The sequence below is a fragment of the Myxine glutinosa genome, chromosome 8, assembly GCF_964187855.1.
Source record: "Myxine glutinosa chromosome 8, kmMyxGlut1.1, whole genome shotgun sequence".
Classification (NCBI taxonomy): Eukaryota; Metazoa; Chordata; class Myxini; order Myxiniformes; family Myxinidae; genus Myxine; species Myxine glutinosa.
The window spans coordinates 50,486,802-50,506,863 of NC_136268.1; the positions used below are offsets into that span (position 1 = coordinate 50,486,802).

The 20,062-nt window shown below is 44.8% G+C and overlaps 1 protein-coding gene across 6 annotated transcripts in view; it reads left to right on the forward strand.

Moving 5' to 3' along the window:
- The window catches only part of LOC137432485 (leucine-rich repeat and calponin homology domain-containing protein 1), a 129,015-nt gene that overhangs the window by 54,489 nt on the left and 54,464 nt on the right, over positions 1-20,062 (forward strand). For all 6 annotated transcript variants that reach the window (XM_068124462.2, XM_078783278.1, XM_078783276.1 and 3 more), the window contains exons 2-5: positions 3,497-3,641; positions 12,485-12,611; positions 18,416-18,521; positions 19,075-19,211. In XM_068124462.2, coding sequence (XP_067980563.1) covers positions 3,497-3,641; positions 12,485-12,611; positions 18,416-18,521; positions 19,075-19,211 — 515 coding nt within the window. The remainder of the gene's footprint in view (positions 1-3,496; positions 3,642-12,484; positions 12,612-18,415; positions 18,522-19,074; positions 19,212-20,062) is intronic.

Sequence of the window (20,062 nt, forward strand, 5' to 3'; positions counted from 1 at the left end):
GTACATGGAACAGTACAGGAAGTAACAGACAAAAACAGGATGCAAAACACGCATGCATGGAGAAGGAAACTCCAAGGTAAATTTGGAAGGAGGACGGATTGGGGTGGGCTTAACGAGGGTATAAGAGATCATGGTTTTGGATTGAGGACGATTGGAGGTGGCAGTGAACAGCTGTCTTGAAGGCCTGGAGGGTAGAATAAGATTGAAGAGAATGTGGAAGTTGGTTCTGCAGGTGGGTAAAAAGAGGAACAAATGAGTGGATGTGACCAGTGATGCTGGATTTAGGTGTTTTCATCAGAAAAGGGTTGATTGTATACTGTGTGAGCACTGCAGAAACTTGAGGGGTGAGGGAGGGGAGGGAAGATAAAGCATGAAAAGAGCTGAGGGTGCAAGATCAGAAAGGAGGAGATGGAAGACAGAGAGACCACAGACTTGTCTGTGATTGTGAAGTGATATGCCCATATACTCGGCTTCACCGTAGCAGATTCCATTGATCTTGAAGGCTTTGGTTTCCATGGCGTCACGCTGAGCAAGATGTGAGGCAGGGAACCCAACCTCGAGGGGAGAACAGTACTCCATCAAGCTGCGGATGAAGGCCTTGTGGCTGGATGGGAGTTCAGGTGTGCCAAGGAAGGACTTTGTATGACAGAGGATGCCCAGTCAGTGGCTGGCTTTGGAGATCAACTCTGAAATGTGGTTTGCCCAAGACAGATCATGGCTGATAATGAGACACAGGAGTTTGAATGACTGAACTTCCTCAAGAGGATTTTGCTTGCAATAAATTCACACAAAGCTTTTGTTTTGAAGCCTTTCGACCCTTCCCCCTTTTTTCTGATCTTGCTGAACACAACCAACAGCAACTAAGGTCTTTTCTTATTTTTCCAAGAGCTGTTACCAACTTTTGTTTCTTATTGAGATGTTTGTAGAATAAGTGTTTAATATCATTAAGGTTGACAAATGGGGTGGCCATAGAAGGGATTTGGTTCCTACTCAGTTGTCCTCCATTAATATTATTTTCCCCCTTTGTTAAGATATCTTGAACCTCCATGTAATGTAATACTTTTTTTGGACAAAACCAGGGAGTGAGATATTACATGGGGATGCTGACTCACTTAGCTAGAATAGGGTACTTCGCATGGTAGCTCAGTTGGCTTTCATTTTGCTTCGGAAACAGTTTTGCTGTACTTCTGCTCTCAATATGCAGTTGTCGCCACATGTTGAACCTCGCAGCAGTTGTTCCGAGCTGCAATACCAGGCGGGCTGTTGACGGATGCTCGCTCGGCCTGAGCACCGCACCCTCTGGAGATTCCGAGCTCTCACCGTAGCTCGGGGAACAGCAGATGGGCATGGCGCGATTGCTGCTGAATAGGAGCAGATGGCAGGACCCGCGCGCTTTTATGAGGCACAGGAACTTGGGCTTTGAAATTTTTGCCAAACAATGCATCTGGCAGCTTCATTTACTGACTTGATGAGGAATGGCGGCTGATTCAAATAACCACCTGACTGTCCAATTATGTTTGAAGTGAAATACGATGCACTTGGTGCTTGTGCCAGGCTTGTACCAAACAAGGCTTTGTGGTGCTTGTACCAAACAGCTTAGTATTTGTAAATCATTCCTGGCCATTCTTGATGAAAGGGGTGTAACTGGCAAATATTTTTGGCTGTTCATCAGTGCGTTGCTAATGAAAGGGGTGTTGCTGATGTTGGGGAATTTTGCCAGTTAAAGAAAGTGCTTTGTGCTGCTGATGAGTAATTCACTCAAAAAATGTTGTTGGACCATTTAACTTTTGTTCACGTGTGCATTTGTGCATGCACAGGCAAAAGCTTTTTTTATGCCTTCCCTGACAAAGTTTCCGCTGGCATTACATTTTTGGGTTGTTCGTCCACCCGTGTGTCTGTGATATGTTTTTGTTTCAATCAAACTTGGTATAAGTATATATTATGATGCAAAGATGACCTGATTAGATTATGGGGTCAGAAGGTCAAAGCTCCCGTTGGGCAAAAAATTATTTTACTGCGCTAACTTGTGAACCAGTGATGGAGTTTTGATCAAACTTAGTGTAAGTATATATTATGATGCAAAGATGACCTGATTAGATTATGGGGTCAGAAGGTCAAAGCTCCCGTTGGGCAAAAAATTCTGTTACTGCGCTAACTTGTGAACCAGTGATGGAGTTTTGATCAAACTTCGTGTAAGTATATATTATGATGCAAAGATGACCTGATTAGATTATGGGGTCAAGATGTCAAATATCAAAGGTCAGAGTCCATGATAGGTTTTCATTACGACGATACCTTAAGAACGGCCAAAGGTATCTAAGTCAAACTTAGTACAAGTATGTATAATTATGTAGAGATAAACTGATTGGATTATGGGGTCAGAAGATGAAAGGTCCCATTGGGCAAAAATTCTGTTACTGAACTAAGTTGTGAACCAATGATGGGATTTTGACCAAACCTGGTATAAGTATATATTATGATGAAAAAATGAACTGATTAAATTTCGACATTCAAAGGTCAGAGGTCATGTCAGGTAAAAATGTGATACTTGAGAACAGCTGAAGGATTTAAGTCAATCTTGATACAATTATGTATAATGATGTAATAATGTGGGTGGAGGCATATCGGTTGACATCGCGACATCGAAGAGTGCCGTTCTAGTTATCATTTGAGCTTTTGTCATCAAATTCTCAACAAACCTTTATCTATCTATAATTCCACTAATCTCTGTGTGTATGTTTGTTTGTATGTTTGTATGTTTGTCTGTGACCGCTGTTTCTCGACAACTACCGGTCCGATATACTTGAAACTTGCCAGGTATATTGCTGGGGACCCGAGGATGTGCCTTTTCAAGGTTTTAAATTAATCGCAGAAGTAGTTACCGAGCTATGTCCAAAAACCGATTCAACCAATCAGAGAGCAGCGAGCTATCACGTGTGCCGAACGTGGCGAACAGACTCTGCCTCGGATGGCACATTTGAGAGCGTATTCATTTATTTCCCGTCGGCAAACTATGTTGCCGTTAAACTATGTTTTAAAACTAATTAAAACTACTTTGCGATTCATCGTAACTGCGATTCGTAACTGCCGTTCGCTTTGGCTTTGCGAATGGACCAAACCATTTCATGTAAATAGAGGGGGGGGATTGTCACCGTACTCGCAAGCCGTTCGCTTTGGACCAAACCATTTCATGTAAATAGAGGGGGGGGGGGGATATAATTTTAGATATAGATATAGTACGGGCATGCCCTAGTAATAATAACATGGAGAACACTAATTAATAAAATTTACACATTTTTTTTTTAGCTGTTGCTTTCGTCAAGTTTAGTTCGAGTGCAAAGCAGATGCTGACGGCCTTTGCATTTTGAGATGCGTTCTAGTTTTGCATATTATTGATTTATTTTCTCTCCCCAAGTTTACCTTTCACCTTGATGTCTGTTGTTTGTCTTTCATTACTGCTGTTGGATTTGGCTTTGTGCAATCATTTTCATTGCAGACCTTTCTAAGAACCGCCTGGTTGAGATACCCATTGAGCTGTGCCAACTGGTAGCCCTGGAGAGCCTGCAACTTTACCACAATGCAATCCGCAGTGTGCCACCTTCTATCCATGCCCTGCATGCGCTGTTTTACCTTAACATCAGGTGGGTGATGCTGACAGGTCACATACGGAGGTGGAGTTGGGGGTCGGTAGGTGATGGTAGGGGCAAGGCTTAGGATGGGTTTAGAAGTAGTACCTCGAAAGCTGGAGGGTGGGGTGAAGATTGAAATTTGATTCCTGCAACTCGATATGATGAAAATATTCCAGAAATTTGGATTTTGAAGCTTTGGTCTTTGTAAGTAAGTGCTCAGAATCCAAGGTCATCAAACAGCTGAGAATTTTGTCCTACATATCTGCCATTTCATAAATATTGGAGCAACTTATAAAAATTGCAGAATGTAGGCACCACGTTTAACCTTGATGCTGAATCAATGTCAAACATGGAAAAACCATGCAGCATTTTTAAGTGTTTCCCATGTGAATATAATGGCAGATGGAATGCGAATTTGACCGCCATTTTCTAACGCATGTTTTATGAGCTATATACAAATTACATATGCAAAAAAATCCACTTTTTACCCCTTTGCTTCCCGTTATACCTCACACATTCTCATTTACATTTCCCTCCTCTTCCCTTCTTCTTATCCTCTCCAAACACCTTCCAATTTTCTCCCTCGTCCTCTCCTCCCTCAACCTCCTACCCACACATTGCCCATCCTTTTCCCAATCTGTCCAGACCCCTTTTATACACACAATTTAAACTATAAAAAGTTTGTTTTGTCACTAAAAATTGGAATGTCTTCTTTAGCTGCCTTTAAATGTCGGATGCTTCTGAGAGTGCTTTTCTGAAATAGTATTAGTTGTAATCTATTTGCAATAATTTGCAATAATTACAACATTGAAATTGTAATCTGGTTTAGTGTTTTAAGAAAGACATTTTTTTTGAAATTGCCTTGTAATGTAACCCAGGGCTGGCAGGATGGCCGAGAGATGTGCACCCTCACCCCTAAGCTGTTTAGCCTGGGTTTGAATATCGGCCCAACTATAAACTGTCATCCTAGGGTGATCCATTGATGTGTGTGCCTTCCCTTGGATGGATGTTAAACTGGGTGTTCCATCTGCCGGTATTAGTTGGACCCCAAATTGTCCTTCTTGAGGAGTAGGCGAGCTATCGCCGGTACCATGAACAAATTACAAATTCCTGCCGCAACTTCCTGAGCTGCATTCGTGACCTGACCAGGATTGTAACCTCATAACAGCTTTGGCAGCACCAACGCTCTGTATATGGCATGGTACATGATGATGATGTAATTTCTCTCAAGTTCTATGCTGTAGGTGTTTGTCTTCCTGGATGGGGGTATTGTCAGGAAGTCCCTTAAGAAACTCCATTTGTGTTTATCATTGTGCCTACAACGCAGTAGTTCGTATTTTTGTTTGGAAAAAAAAAAGAGATGCCTTTAGTGTTGGCATTGAGCCTCGTTTCATGAATTTTCGTGAGCGGATGCCAGTACAACTATCAAGCAGTGCCGCATGCACACCTTTTCGTGTTCCCCTCTTGAATCTGGTACGCACTGCACCAAAGCAGTACTTGTTTCTCTCTATTAAAAGCAAAAAGCTCTAAAGCCCCTTTGAGTGGTAGGAAAATCGATATCGGCAAAATACGCCATTATTCGGATTATAATACTGAATTATGCATGTGGTTTGCCTGGAAATGCAGTCTCTATGTACAATTGGGAAAAGCTGCGGAGAATGGAATTTTTCTTCCAAGGACATGTAACTGCAGAGCTCAAAAGATGGAATATAGTCGTAGAGATTTTCTTGCTTACTTGCTTTTGAAGCTTTGATGTGCCATACATAGCGGATATATTTTTGGAGATATTGTGCCAACATCCCGACGGAATTTGACTGAGTGGCTGAAGTACTTATAAACCAGGAAATCTTGTTGGGTTCGAGGGGTCTCGTCCTCAGCAGATTGTTGAACTCTGGCATCGGAAGTGCACTTAATAAAGAGCGCTTCTGGCTGTTCATAAAGTGACAACGAGAGCGAAGTCAATAGCACATCATTGCAAATCCTCACCTTTAGGCTTCCCACCTAAAGCAAAGTTGAAAGAAGGCAAAAAGTTCCACCAGGAATGAAGCAATATTAAATTTTGAGTTAAAAAAAATTCTTCCCGTTTTGACACCTGAGACCCCATCCTCTGGGACATGAACCTGGTGGCCATATCCAAGAAATCATTACATATTGTCGTGTGACTACCCTGTAGTGAACACCGCAGCATGACACGGATGACCAAATGAGCTTTACTCCAAGGCGTTCAATCCAAAAAAAGATGGTATTCTTGACACGCGAGGGAAAGGAGGATGACGAACAAACCCTGGAAGGCTTCCACCCGACTTCTTCACACCTGGATAAATTAACTCAAACCGAATGGAATTAAAATGTACAAATAAACAGGTTTAATGAAAATAAATCCCAGCAAACAAGAAAATGCACGATAAGACTAATATCCTAAATGGGACGTCCCCATACAGACCCGAATACAGACAAAGGGGAATATAAAAGACTGAAAATAAATGTGTTATTTATTGTGGGGACTTAGCTCCGAGTTGCTTTTGAACCCCGTCGGGAATCGTCAAAACCCCCCGCGTCCTTGGCGGGAACACAGGCTGTTGGCGCGAAGTCTGTGCACGGGAATGACCTTGGCGCACATCTCGCTCTTCCAGCCGCCAGGCTCAAAGCGAGCAGGCCGTGCTCGTCCACTCGCTGTCTGTCTGCTCGTCAATGTCGATCTTGTTCACCAACACCGATGTGCCCGGCGCAAGAGCGCTGCGAAATGTTCGCGTGCTCGTTAATGAATTCCCCTTGCACAGGAGCGCTATGAATGCTGACCGTTCGCCGTGAAATCCCAAAGCAGAGCGAGATATGAACTCGTCACCATTCACCGCCAAAGCCGGAAGATGTGAGGAAGTCAAGAGAGGACAAAATGTCAGGGAGACGACCGTTCGCCACCAAACCCAGAAAACCAGAGCCAGCCACAAGAAGAGAAGAGAAGAGAAGAGAAGAGAAGAGAAGAGAAGAGAAGAGAAGAGAAGAGAAGAGAAGAGAAGAGAAGAGAAGAGAAGAGAAGAGAAGAGAAGAGGCCAAGAGATGAGGGAAAGCCAAAAGGACAAAATGTCGGGGACAGATTTATTTTATACTCGGGGCTCTGACGTCATCTGTGCCTTCTCCACCAATCCCATAGTCCCATCTTAGCCGTCTTTGTGCCAATAAATCCCGGACCAATCGCTGCTCTTCAGGGCGTGGCCCCACGGCCTGCCTGATTGATGTGTGCTCACCAGGTCGGTCTTATCCGCGGAAGTGCTCAATGTCCTGCTTCCGGTTGGTTTTTATTTAGGGTTATTAATGCGTGATTTCCTGGCTAGGTGTGTGCTGCTGCATGTGTCATGAGGAACAGAGGAATATAACAGAGGCCATTACATACAGGGATTTATTACCCATAATCCCTAACTAATAACATAACCCCACCCCTCGTGATGGGAACGAAGATTCGCTCTTCCACGACATACGGTCTACCGGATCCCTACTTATGATACCTGAGGGTTTCTTCTTCTTCACGACAGTCAGAGCACACTACCTATGCAATTCTACCTGGACTAAGGTATTGCCTACCCCCCACAAACATAACAATATTGTTATGGCCTGGGGTTCGGGTCTATTTTGAGGGGGTTAGCCTCTGTTCCCTCCCGAACTTACCAGATCTGCGGCTGCCGCACACGAATAACTTCGTACTTCGGCAGGTTGCGAACCAGCAAATACGAATGCCAATTGGACCGTCGCGTGATAGCTTACCTGCACCACGTGATGGTCCCAATCGGTGAATGTACGTACGTACCTTCCCTGCAGCGGTGTACCCCTTTTTTTTGTTCCTGGATGGAAATTTAGACTGCCAAGCGAAACCATTGGTACCCACCAGGCTAATGCTAATTTTGTTACGGCCGATCACTACTCTGGGTGTGAGCAATGGCTGACCAATTGAAGAAAAGACATTCATGGACAGAGAGAAAAGGAAACGTTTAACGATTTGATTTATTTACAAATATTTACAGTGTAATTATTCAATAGGAAAGAAAAAAAGGACGAGAAGCAGGAACTTAGCTTATCCTACGCCTTATTACGATTACAACAAATAAACACCACATGGGCCCAGCACACATTCACGAGGGAGGGGAGGAATGTGTCCTGAAGCACAAATATTGTGCAGGTGTTTAACCAGCTCAGGTGGGGTTCAGTCAGAAGATGAAAGCTCAGTTCCAGGTTTCAAGCTTTGTTTCCACAAATGACCCTGAGATGCACAGTCATTTTTTAAATGACCTGTGGACGCTATGGATAGGCTTTGTTTTGTGACCTCAGCTAATCAGCCGCTCCCCCCTAACTCTGGGTGAGTATTCCAGATGTTTAATTTACGGCGAAGCGTTTTTTCGTTTCAAGGTTTGATGCAGGCTCCTTATCTCTTTGTCTTGTAAATTTAACTCGGGCTGATGTATTGCCATCACCGACTGCACAGCATCCCCAAGCCTGCAAGTGTATTCTTGCTTCAATTAAAGGGCCATCTGTTTATACACACAATTGATGGAATTCTTGACCCCATCCCCCCCTTTCCAAAACCTTTTTTTTTCCTGCTCTCCAAACCTTCTTTCCCTTTTCCAACACACACTTTCACCTTTCGTTCTTTTATTTTTTCATCTTACCCTTGCTGTTTATGAAATCAGGACATGCTGGCCTGGTGTTTCTGCTTTAAATTAGGTGGATGTTGCTATCACATTTAGACTTGCTGTAATGTTAAAAAAAAAGTTTTAAGGATTAGTTAAAATATTTCAACCGTCATTGAGTCTGACAGTATGGTGCAGAGGTAGCACACTCACCTGTAAACTTGCGAGGCTGGATTTGATTCTCGAAGCAACTATAAACTTCCAAATTGCTGCTTCGCAGGCAGAGTTGGAGATCGATCGCGGGTGGGCAGAGGATTGGGGGGTGGAGGGGAGTTGACGAGATCAGGGGTGGTTGGGGGGGGGGGGGGGAGGAAGAGATCAGGGGTGGGGAGGAAGAGATCAGGGGGGGGGGTGGGGAGGAAGAGATCAGGGGTGGGTGGGGGGTGGGGAGGAAGAGATCAGGGGTGGGTTGGGGGGTGGGGAGGAAGAGATCAGGGGTGGGTGGGGGGGTGGTTTCGGAAGAGATCAGGGGTGGTTGGGGTGGGGAGGAAGACATCAGGGGTGGTTGGGGGTGGGGGTGGGGAGGAAGAGATCAGGGGTGGTTGGGGGGGTGGGGAGGAAGAGATCAGGGGTGGTTGGGATGGGGGGTGGGGAGGAAGAGATCAGATCGGGGTGGTTGGGTGGGGTGGGGAGGAAGAGATTTGGGGGGGGCGGGGAGGAAGAGATCAGGGGTGCTTGGGGGGGTGGGGAGGAAGAGATTTGGGGGGGGGGCAGGGAGGAAGAGATCAGGGCACGTCAGTGTGCATGTTAAGCCATGTGATATCCCATGGTGTCTTCAGTGAAGAGTAGGTGAGTTGTCACCAATTCCTGCCATCTTCAGTCCAAAAACTTTCCCGAGCCGATACCTCTCCCACCTCCCCCCCCCCCCCCCACACACACACAAACACACACACACACACACACACACACACACACACACACACACACACACACACACACCCATCACCAATGATGCCCATGGGCTAGATCCGAAGCATGACACGATTTGATGCGGCCTGTGTTGACATTTTGCTCGGTATTTAGTGAAACTATCATCACCGGACTCGATAACAACCGGAGAATAGCCACAACAAGTATTCCACCCAAAATGGCCACTCTCGTCAAAAGAAAGCAATCTCAGGTTTATGGAAAGGAACACAAGGTGTGGAAATGTATAGTTTTTGAATCATTCATTGCATCTATTTGTTGGTTAAAAAAATTATATTCATGAAGAGGATCGGAAGGTGCATAGTGGCTCGGTGTTTGTTGTGTGAGCAGCACCTGGTTTCTAAAAGGTGGTCTGAAAGTCGCTTTACCCCCCCCCCCCCCCCCCCCAGTAAAACATTAGTTATTAAACGATTTTAATATACAGGCTTGATTGTGCAGTGCTTGCAATGATTATTCGGTCATTACATCTGCCACCGAAGGTGGACTGAGGTTTGTGTTTTCACCTGTTTGTCTGTGAGCATGATGTCTCAGAGTTATGGACGGATTCGGACGAAACTCTGTGGGCATGTTGGGTGTGTTAGAAGAACGCGTTGATTCGGTTTTGGTGAAGATACCGATCCGGATACGAGAATTTAAAAATTTTTTAAAGTGATTCTTCACCATTGAGAGATGGGGACAAAAACTAGGTGGATGATTGGTTGGGTGACAATAACAAGCCGATTAGATTTTGGTTTATGTTGGATCCAGATCCGGCCTATCAGTGGGATACAAAACGTAAACTGTTCAACCTGGCGGAGGTATGCTGTCTGCCGAGTGCCCTTCTAGTTGTATCTATATGCGCTCCATCATCCTCCTGAGTTGTTGTTGCCGCATACCACGGAGGGGATAGGAGGGAGGTCAGATAAATCCAGCAGGGGTAAAGCGACTTTCAAGCAACCCTGTAGTTGTCTCTTTGTGGGGGCGAAGGGGGCATGCGACCCTTCCCCTTTATTCTTTATAATGTGTTCATAATACTGGCACATAACATCGTATAAGTGAGTGCTTGACATAGATGAGTCGACCACCTGAGCATCCCTTCAAAATGGCTGTCCCGTAGTACAATGCAATGCCGTGCTGGCGCTGCACAGGTTCTTACAGTAGATGATGTTTGAGGTGGTGCTTCATGGTAATTTTCAGGTAATTTTCATTCGCGGTTAAATGACAAATGATTGACATGGTTTGAATGATTGTGGTTGAATTTTATTCTGAATTGCCATTCAACCTTATATACACCATCTAGGTTCATTGATGAAGAGCTAAGAAGGGAACATACCGATACGTCACACCAATAGTTCCTGAAAGTTTTTTTATGCTTCCACAGCCGAAGGCCGGAGACGTTATGTTTTCTGGTTGTCCGTCCCCTCCGTCCATTATTGGGTTTTTGTTGCCATGGTAACTTGTGAATCACTGGATGCATTTCAACCAAACTTGGCACAATAGAGGCTGAAATACAAAGATGAACTGATTCAATTTTGGGTTGAACAGCACAAATGTCACATGCCTTGGAAAATCAACTTGCAGATGAAAACTCGAGTTATAAACATCTGATGTTCCATCTTCTAATCTCTTTCATACCTTGCGCTTTCTCTCTCTCTCTCTCTCTCTCTCTCTCTCCCTCTCTCTCTCTCTCTCGCTCTCGCTCTCTCGCTCTCCTCTCTCTCGCTCTCCTCTCTCTCGCTCTCCTCTCTCTCGCTCTCCTCTCTCTCCTTTCTCTCCTCTCTGTCTCTCTCTCCCTCCCTCCCTCTCTCTCCCTCCCTCTCTCTCTCCCTCTCTCTCCCTCTCTCTCCCTCTCCCTCCCTCTCTCTCCCTCCCTCTCTCTCCCTCCCTCTCTCTCAATCCCTCTCTCTCTCCCTCCCTCTCTCTCTCCCTCCCTCTCCCTCCCTCTCCCACCCTCTCTCTCCCTCCCTCCATCTCTCTCCCTCCCTCTCCCTCCCTCTCTCTCAATCCCTCTCTGTCTCCCCCTCCCTCTCTCTCTCTCTCTCTCTCTCTCCCCCCCTCTCTCTCCCTCCCTCTCTCTTTCTCTCTCTCTGTCTCTGTCTCTCTCACTCATTTTTCATGTGACCTTTAAATGAGATGAAACGTAACAGTGGGTTGACATCTAACAGGGGGCGGAAGAATATCCATCTTGCTCTACAGACAGACATCCGCTTTGCGGGGAAAAATGGCCTCTAAAGGTGTTTTTTTTTTTACAGACAACAGTCCGCATTGGCATCCTCCGGCCCATGGGCTAGATCCGAAGCATGACACGATTTGATGCGGCCTGTGTTGACATTTTGCTCGGTATTTAGTGAAACTATCATCACCGGACTCGAAAACAACGGGAGAATATCCGCAACAAGTATTCCACCCAAAATGGCCACTCTCGTCAAAAAAAAGCAATCTCAGAAGTTACATTAGGCAAGTTATTTTAAAATTGCCATGAGTGTATTGTTAAAATGTATATGATTTCCAACGTTACTTTTGCCGAGTATCAATAATCAGGATAATTCGTGGCATTACTTATCTGCATATGTTATTTGAATTGGTAACACATGACCATACATACATAACCGGGCCAAGGCGACTTTAGCAACAGCCGTTACAACCCTCCGACTAAGGAAAGGTTCCCCCCTGCTTGCTCTACAGCAAGGATTCCTGGGAATGCAAAGCGCTCTTAGGGGCCCGGGCCAGGCTGAGACCCACACTGCTGATAAGGGAACACAAGCAAACTTGAGATTCCGTTGTGGTCGTGCGAGTTACTCCCTCTGGCCCCTTGACCAGAAACCGCTGCACTGTGTTATCTTCACCCGGTTTTGATTTGTTGCACACAAATCTTGTTCTGTAGTCAAGACACATCTCTGCTTCACCATCTGCGGAAAGGAACCTTTGATTTTTCCACTGTGTATTTTAAGAATCGTGTTTCATATCGGTGAATGGTTGTGAGGTCGGTTTGTCATGCATTTATTTTCCAAGGAGCGCTTTGTTGACAACGCCCCACTGGCGGGAGATGTGACGCACTGAAATTAGAAGCGAAAGTGCAGCTTCTCTTACCATATTCTCAAATTTAAAAGGTTCAGTTAACCGTCCTGAAATTTGTCGACTCGTTTCTCGGTTCGGGCAGCAATTGAGGAATGTACACCAAAAATTAAGCAAGGTACGAATGACTAATCTAATCTCTCGCCTCGATCCATCATTGTAACTCATTGGTGCATTCTCCACCACCTCCCCCAGCCGGAACCAGCTGTCATCGCTACCTGTACAGCTATGTCGACTGCCTCTCCGTGTCCTTGTACTCGGCAACAACAAGATTGGATCGTTACCGCCGGAAATTGGGGATTTGAAAAATCTCCACGAGCTGGTATGTTCTTAATACATTGCTTACTTACATTTTTTTTTTAAAATTTTTTATTTATTTATTTATTTATATATACTGTATATACTGTATATATATATATATATGTATATATGTATATATATATATATATATATATTGTTACAGACGCGGTTTTAGATGTTATATTGACCGAGCGGTGGTGTATTACCGCGTCCGAACAGTTACTCCCCGATTAGAACCCGATCCCGCCCAAACGTTGGCCGGATCGCACCGCAGCTGCTCAATGAGGGAAAAGACGAAAACGACGCAATGCAAAGAGGAAAAGGAATAAAACGGGAAGACGTACAGACGAGTAATGGGATTTATTATTTACACAAGCAAAAAGGAGCAATCAAGGTTTATTTACAACACCTAAGACGCAGGTGACACAGTGAAATCTTTAGCTTACCTACACAAGCTTAATTAACCCAGGACAGAACAAACAGAACAAACTCACGTACACAAGAAGGGTGGAAAGGCAGGAGGTGGATGGCTGGCTGGAGGGAGAGGGAGGTCCAAGGGGGTCCCGCAGCACAACCGGCGCGTTTAGCAGCCGCCGTTCAGGCCCCCAAGCTGCTGTTGTGGCTGCTGTGGACTGGTGTGCTTTGCCAGGCCTTGTCCGACTCGTCTGGTCCAAACCCTCAACTCGTTCTTGGTCCACTCACTCTTTACCACCGACTCCTCACCGCAACCAACGCAACCAACTGACCACCACCACCGACTCCTCACCGCAACCAACTGACCACCGACTCCACTGACTGACTCCTCACGACTCTCTTGGCGACCAACTCACTTGCTTCCTGCGTGCGCGCCTTTATAACGCCTCCGGCGATTAAGCCGCCGGCCTTTTTGGACACGCCCATCGGGGTGCTCACCTCGGCCCTGGTTGGTCGCGTGACCCTCTGGCTCCGCCCTTGATGACGACGGGCGGGCACGCCTTTCTTCTCCGACGAGAGCACAGGTTCAATGGTGGTTTTGGAGGGGATGTAATATGGGCAATCGAGGCTCGGCAATGACCAGAGGGGATGTAAAAGGTATGGGGATTTTGGGGATGGGAATGAAAGGGGATCTATTCTCTTCCACTGGTGCAATGGAGTACTTCAATTAATGGGAGACACAGCCTTACTCTAAAACACATAATAAGAGATAACTATCAACAGGGGTATTCTATTATTTGGCTGACGTGTATGCTTGTGGACTAATTATGGGATGCCCTTTCACCTTTACACAGCTCCGGAGGTAGGGGGGCGCAGAATAAACAATAATAATAGTACAGCACACAATCAAAAAATATACAGTCCTCATCTCCGCAACAATATATATATATATATATATATATATATATATATATATATATATATATATATATATATATTTGTTTTTATATATATATATATTTATATATGTATATACAGACTTGGCATTTAATATGGAATATTTTTTTTGTGGGGGTCAACTTACTTTTCAAGATGTCTCAGAACGAAAAGTTCATTGGAATTATGTTGAAATTATTCTAGATTTTGTTAATGTGACCTTTAAAAGAAATAAAAACCACATTTGACATTTCAAAACAAATAAATTGATCCTTGAAAGTGATGTAAACTGATATCGAACTCAATTCATGGACAGTACTGTGTTAAACCTCTGTACGTTTTCCAGAAGTATCTCTTTATTTTGCACATTAGCCAATTTTTTTTTTAACAAAAACAAAAGTTAAATTACGACTGGGATTACGGACAGTAAAATTACAGTTCAGTACTTCTTGTAACCCCCACGAGCATTCAGGAGAGCACGTACACGTTGAGGCATGCTGTTCACGAGATTTGCCAAGGTTTGGACAGGAATCGCTTGCCATGCAGTGACAATAGCCTGCTGCAATTCACGCACAGAGGTCGGCTGCTGGTCCAAGTGGTCGATTTGACGCGTCAATTCTGCCCACAAGTTCTCTATCGGATTCATATCCGGGGACATGGCAGGCCACTCCATATGCTCCACACCACGGTCAGCAAGAAAGTGTTGGATCATGCGAGTACAATGAGGCCGTGCATTGGCATCTTGGAAGACAAAGTTTCCTCGAAAGGCTGCACGAGCAAATGGAAGCAATGTTTCTTCCAGAATGGCCCTGTACTTGAACTGGTTCAGGTTTCCATTCAGAACAACCAGGTCAGTTTTGCCCCTTGCATGAAAAGCAGCCCAAATCGTCACCCCACCACCTCCAGCTTGGACTCATGGCACTATACAATCTTTGCTGTAGGCTTCATGCACTTGTCTGCCCACTCGGACGCGGCCATCTTGACGATAGACCAGAAATCTAGACTCGTCACTGAAGATCACGTGATTCCAGTGTCCTGGCTGCCATTGACGGTGCTCTCTGGCCCACTGCAATCGGCGCTGGCGGTGTTGTCTGGTCAGGCGTGGCTTTCTCAGGGGACGCCTGGCACGATAGCCTGCTTGAACCAGTCGTTGGTTGACTAGCCTTCTGGATACAGGCACATTTGTCAGTTGCTGCCACTCAGCCCTAAGCCGATTAGCTGACTTGGTACGGCCATTGCGGACTAACCGGTGCAGCTGGCGATCATCCCTCCTTGTGGTTCTGCGGGGACGTCCTGGCCTCGGTATTGGAGTAGGGACACCCCTCTGAGCATTTCGTTTCAGGATCTTTGACACCTGACCTTGAGTGATGCCATACTGCTGAGCAATAGCACGCTGTTTCATGCCGTAAGTTCGTAAAGCCACCACTCAATGACGAACAGCATTGTCGAGTTGACGGACCATCTCCAGAGGAAGCGGCAATAACTTTTGGAGATGTGCAGCAGTTGTTTTCCACCAATACAGAACCCAACAACCCTTGTATACCCCACTGTGAAGCCAATCATCAAATGCACCTGTCCGTACATTTTGCCACGCCACCTGTGATATAATCCTGTTGTTGACTTCTTGCTGCGACAGACAATCAGTGACATGGTCCTTTTAACAAATAAATCACCAAAGTGTAAAAGAAACTCACCAGATTCATAGACTGAGTTAAGAAAGTAAACCCAAGTCAAGAAAAAAAAAATATTCCGTATTAAATGCCAAGTCTGTATAATGTATATATATATATATATGTATATAATTATATATATTTATGAATATATATATACATATATTTATATATATTTCTATATTTATATATATATATATATATTCATATATTTATATATATATATCCAACAACAACAACATGCATTTTAAGGCCATTTTCCCTGCTAGAGCGGGGCTAAGTTTTGCGGTCCCCATGACAATCTTCTCCATTTTGCCCTATTTTATGCATCTCTCCTTGTTAACCCCCTTGCCCACATTTCTTCTTCCACCATCTTTAGCCAAGTCTTTCTCGGTCTTCCCCGTCTTCTACTTCCTTCTACATTAATTTCCATCACTCGTCTCAACCAGTCACTTTCATCCTTCCTCAACACATGACCAAACCATCTCAACCTGTTCCTCTTCACAGCATCAATCACAGGCAATATTCCCATCATCTTTCGCAATTCATCATTTGTCTTCCTCTCTCTCAACGATACTCCGCACATCCATCGAACCATTCGCATTTCCACCCTTTCCAGCCTTCGTTGCTGCTCTACGTTCATTACCCATGTCTCGCTCCCATAAATCATAACACTTCTCACACATGCAGCATACACCTTTCCCTTCAGCTTCAGCGACACTCTCCTCCTCATCAGCACGCCACTCAGTTCCCGAAACTTCTTCCATGCACATCTCACTCGAGCAACCGTTGCCGAGTCTGATCCACCTTCTCCATTCAGCATGTCTCCGAGGTAGCAAAATGTTTTCACACCTTCTAGCTTCACGCCGTCTCCAAGATCCAACTCAACATTTCCTCCATCTGCAGCTCCCTCTGTGCACACCTTACATTTGAATGTAGCTGCCACACTGGTAAATGACCCTCTCAGACCACTACATTTTTGATGAACCCACTCAGCGCACATTGTACATTGAATGGAGTTCACTCCGCCACCCTTCCTGCACACAGCACACGGCCACTTCCCAGTTCTTTCCCACCTCACCACATGCTTTACCACTTGCCATCACCTTCGTCTTTCCGATATTCACCTTCAGACCTTTTGTCTCAATACATTCCTTCCACTTGTTCATCTTTTCCTTCAGTCCATCCATACTTTCCGCAATCAACACCAGATCATCTGCATACAACAACTCCCACGGTAAACCCTCCTTTACGTTCTGAGCCAGCACCTCCATCACAGCTACAAATAGTAGTGGACTTAGTACCGACCCCTGATGCACTCCCACATTCACCTCAAACTCACCACTGTTCCCATCCTTCATCCTTACAGCTGTGCGTGCTCTTTTGTACATTGCCATCACTACTCTGATCAACCATTCCTCCACACCTAACTTCCTCAATGCCCATGTCAATACTTTGCGTGGAACCCTATCGAATGCTTTCTCCAGATCAACAAACCCCAAAAACAACTTCTTCCTCTTCTCCATGTACTTCTCCTGCAACTGCCTCACAAGGAAAAGTGCATCTGTCGTTCCTCTTCCTGGCATAAATCCAAACTGCATTTCGTCGATCTTCACTTTCTTCCTCATCCTCCTCTCCAACACCCTTTCCAATACCTTCATTCCATGCTCCAATAACTTTATCGCTCGGTACGAGCCACACTCCAGAGGGTCACCTTTCCCCTTGTATAGAGGGACGAGGGTACTCAGTTCCCAATCCACTGGAATGTGGCCTTCTTTCACCACCAGATTACAGATCTCTGTCATTCTCTTCACACCCCAACTTCCTGCTGCCTTCAACATATCTCCCACAACTCCCGTCGGCCCTCCCGCTTTTCCACTCTTCATTGCTTTTATCGCTTCCTCAACTTCCTTCTCAGTTATCTTCTCTGCCGGTCCTAAAACTGGGTTACTCTCTATGTTACCATCCCATTCATTCTCTGTATTCAACAGCATTTCCATATATATTTTCCATCTTCCTTTAATTCCATCTGGGTCGACAACGATTTGTCCCACTTCATCCTTCAAGCAACTCACCCCCATCACATCACACCTCTCTTTCGCTATGTGCTTTGCAATCCTGAATACTGCTTTCTGACCCTCTTCCGAATCCAAGCGTTCTCCGAACATTTTCCTACATGCCTCCTGCGCCTTTGCTACCTCTTTCTTTGCAGCCTTCCTGGCTGCCTTATAACTTTCATGCTCTGCTGTTTCTGCTCCCGTACCCTTCGCCTTCTGCCACTCCTTGAACTTCTTCCTCTTCTCGTCAATCCTCTTTCCAACTTCATCATCCCACCACCATGTTTCCGAGTGCCCCGGTGGTCCTTTTGTCCATCCACATACCTCACCAACGGCTCCCAACAGACTAGCTTTCATTGACATCCAACCACTTTCAAGCTCAACCACATCACCCTCTACCCTACTCAGCCTCTCTTTTAATGCCTCCCTTACTGTCACCTCTTTCAACCTCCACACCTTCATGCTTGGTTGGTACTTCACCCGCCGAGCTCTCCTCGCACCTTTCACCCTTATATATTTATATATATATATATATATATATTAATTAATTACATCGGCTTGAGCACCCCCACATACTGTGTGGGCAGTATCGATATATAGAGGAATTTTGGGGAAATGTATGAAATTAGGATGAGCTGGTGAAAAATGGAAAGTGGGCGTAACAAGAGGAATGACTCTTGGGACAGACAAGCCTCCCATTTACCCTATGGTGTGTGTTGACCTGTAAGGTGTGGTGTGTTGTGTCACAGGACGTCAGCTGTAACGAACTGCAAGAGCTTCCCCCTCAACTTGGCAACCTGGTGCTCCTAAGGGAGCTCAATGTGCGGCGTAACCGTCTAGAGCAGCTCCCAGAGGGTGAGGGCCTAGTGATCATTTGCCGAGCGTACAGCCAAGCACCAGTGCTCCGATGCAAGGGTCTCCGATTTGAAAGCGAGAACTCCTGAAATACGTTTTTAAAAGTTGGGATGTGTTTATGGCATGGATTCAGCCGTGTCATCATATCGGTGAAGTGGTGAACAAATGTTCGATACAGCTTATCTTTGTAAAGTTTGTGACCTCATCTGAACCTGACCGACCCTGGAAACCTTTTGAAGTTTGTGCATTGCATTGCCTGTTGGAACCTGCAAGTTTATTTTTATTCCTGCTCTTTGAAGGTTCCCCTACTAACCTTCAATGAACTATCAATTTCTGATATGAAAAAACACTAACCTGGGAAGTGGAATAAAATATTTATTAACCAGGTCGCTGCAGTGCAGAGCTTTTAAAATGTTGTTGTTTGGAGTGGTGAAACAAAGATAAGTTGTGTGTATCTTTATAGTGCATTAACTTTACCTGATGTATTATTTTGCTGTTTGGTGTCGAACTTTTACTCAGTAGTTAAAGTTAATACTATATTCCTGTCACGCAGAGATTTCTGAGCTGCCCCTGGTGTCGCTCGACTTCTCCTGTAACTGCGTCGTCGAAATACCCATGGTTTTCCGCAAACTGCACCTCTTAGAGACGTTGGCTGTGGACAACAACCCATTAAAGTTTCCACCTGCACATGTGTGTGAAGTATGGCACATGTCATGAGCTGTTTCACCATGACGCGAATGCATTTGCACCTGGTCTGTTTTTTGCAATGTGGAACGTCTGTTTGATACACAAAGCACTTTGACATTGGAGGAGGCCATTTGGCCCATCAAGCCTGAGCTACATCAACACATGACTTCAATCCAGAAGTTTATCAACTGGCATTGACGAGGGGGAGAGGTAGGGGTGGAAGAGTGGGGACAAGAACAGTGGGTCAGACACAAACATCACCTGGGTGTTTTATATACACAAAGAATTAAGTTAAGCACCCCCCCCCCGTTTTTTTACAACCTCGCACATTACAAGTTTGTTGTCGTCAAAACAGTGTAATATACCCATGATATTGCTATATTTTCTGGAGAAGTGATATTATGGTCACATAAAAACATAACAATCATGCCGTTTTCAATATTTTATTCTGAATAATTTAAGGTGAAAATTTTTGGGAATTTTAGGCATATTTTCACCTCAATTTAAGTATGGAGCTATAGGTCCATCACGGACAGTGTGGATGACGTTTATGTTTTCTAACGTACAGTCATTGTTCTGAGAAGACCTCTAGCGATCTTTGCGTCAATAACGTGTGTAGGACCCACATGATCGGATCACTGACTCAACCAATCACTTTTTTTCACTTTGATCACTCAATTTCATCAATGGATAATTGCTAATGTCATACCAATCATTATTTGATCTCACATACCTTAGAATATATGCCAATGTATACATATACACAAAGAATATATATTAGGGGGTGCTTACCTTAATTCGTTGTGTAGGGGTGCTTAACTTAAGTCTTTGTGTATATATATATATTGTGACAG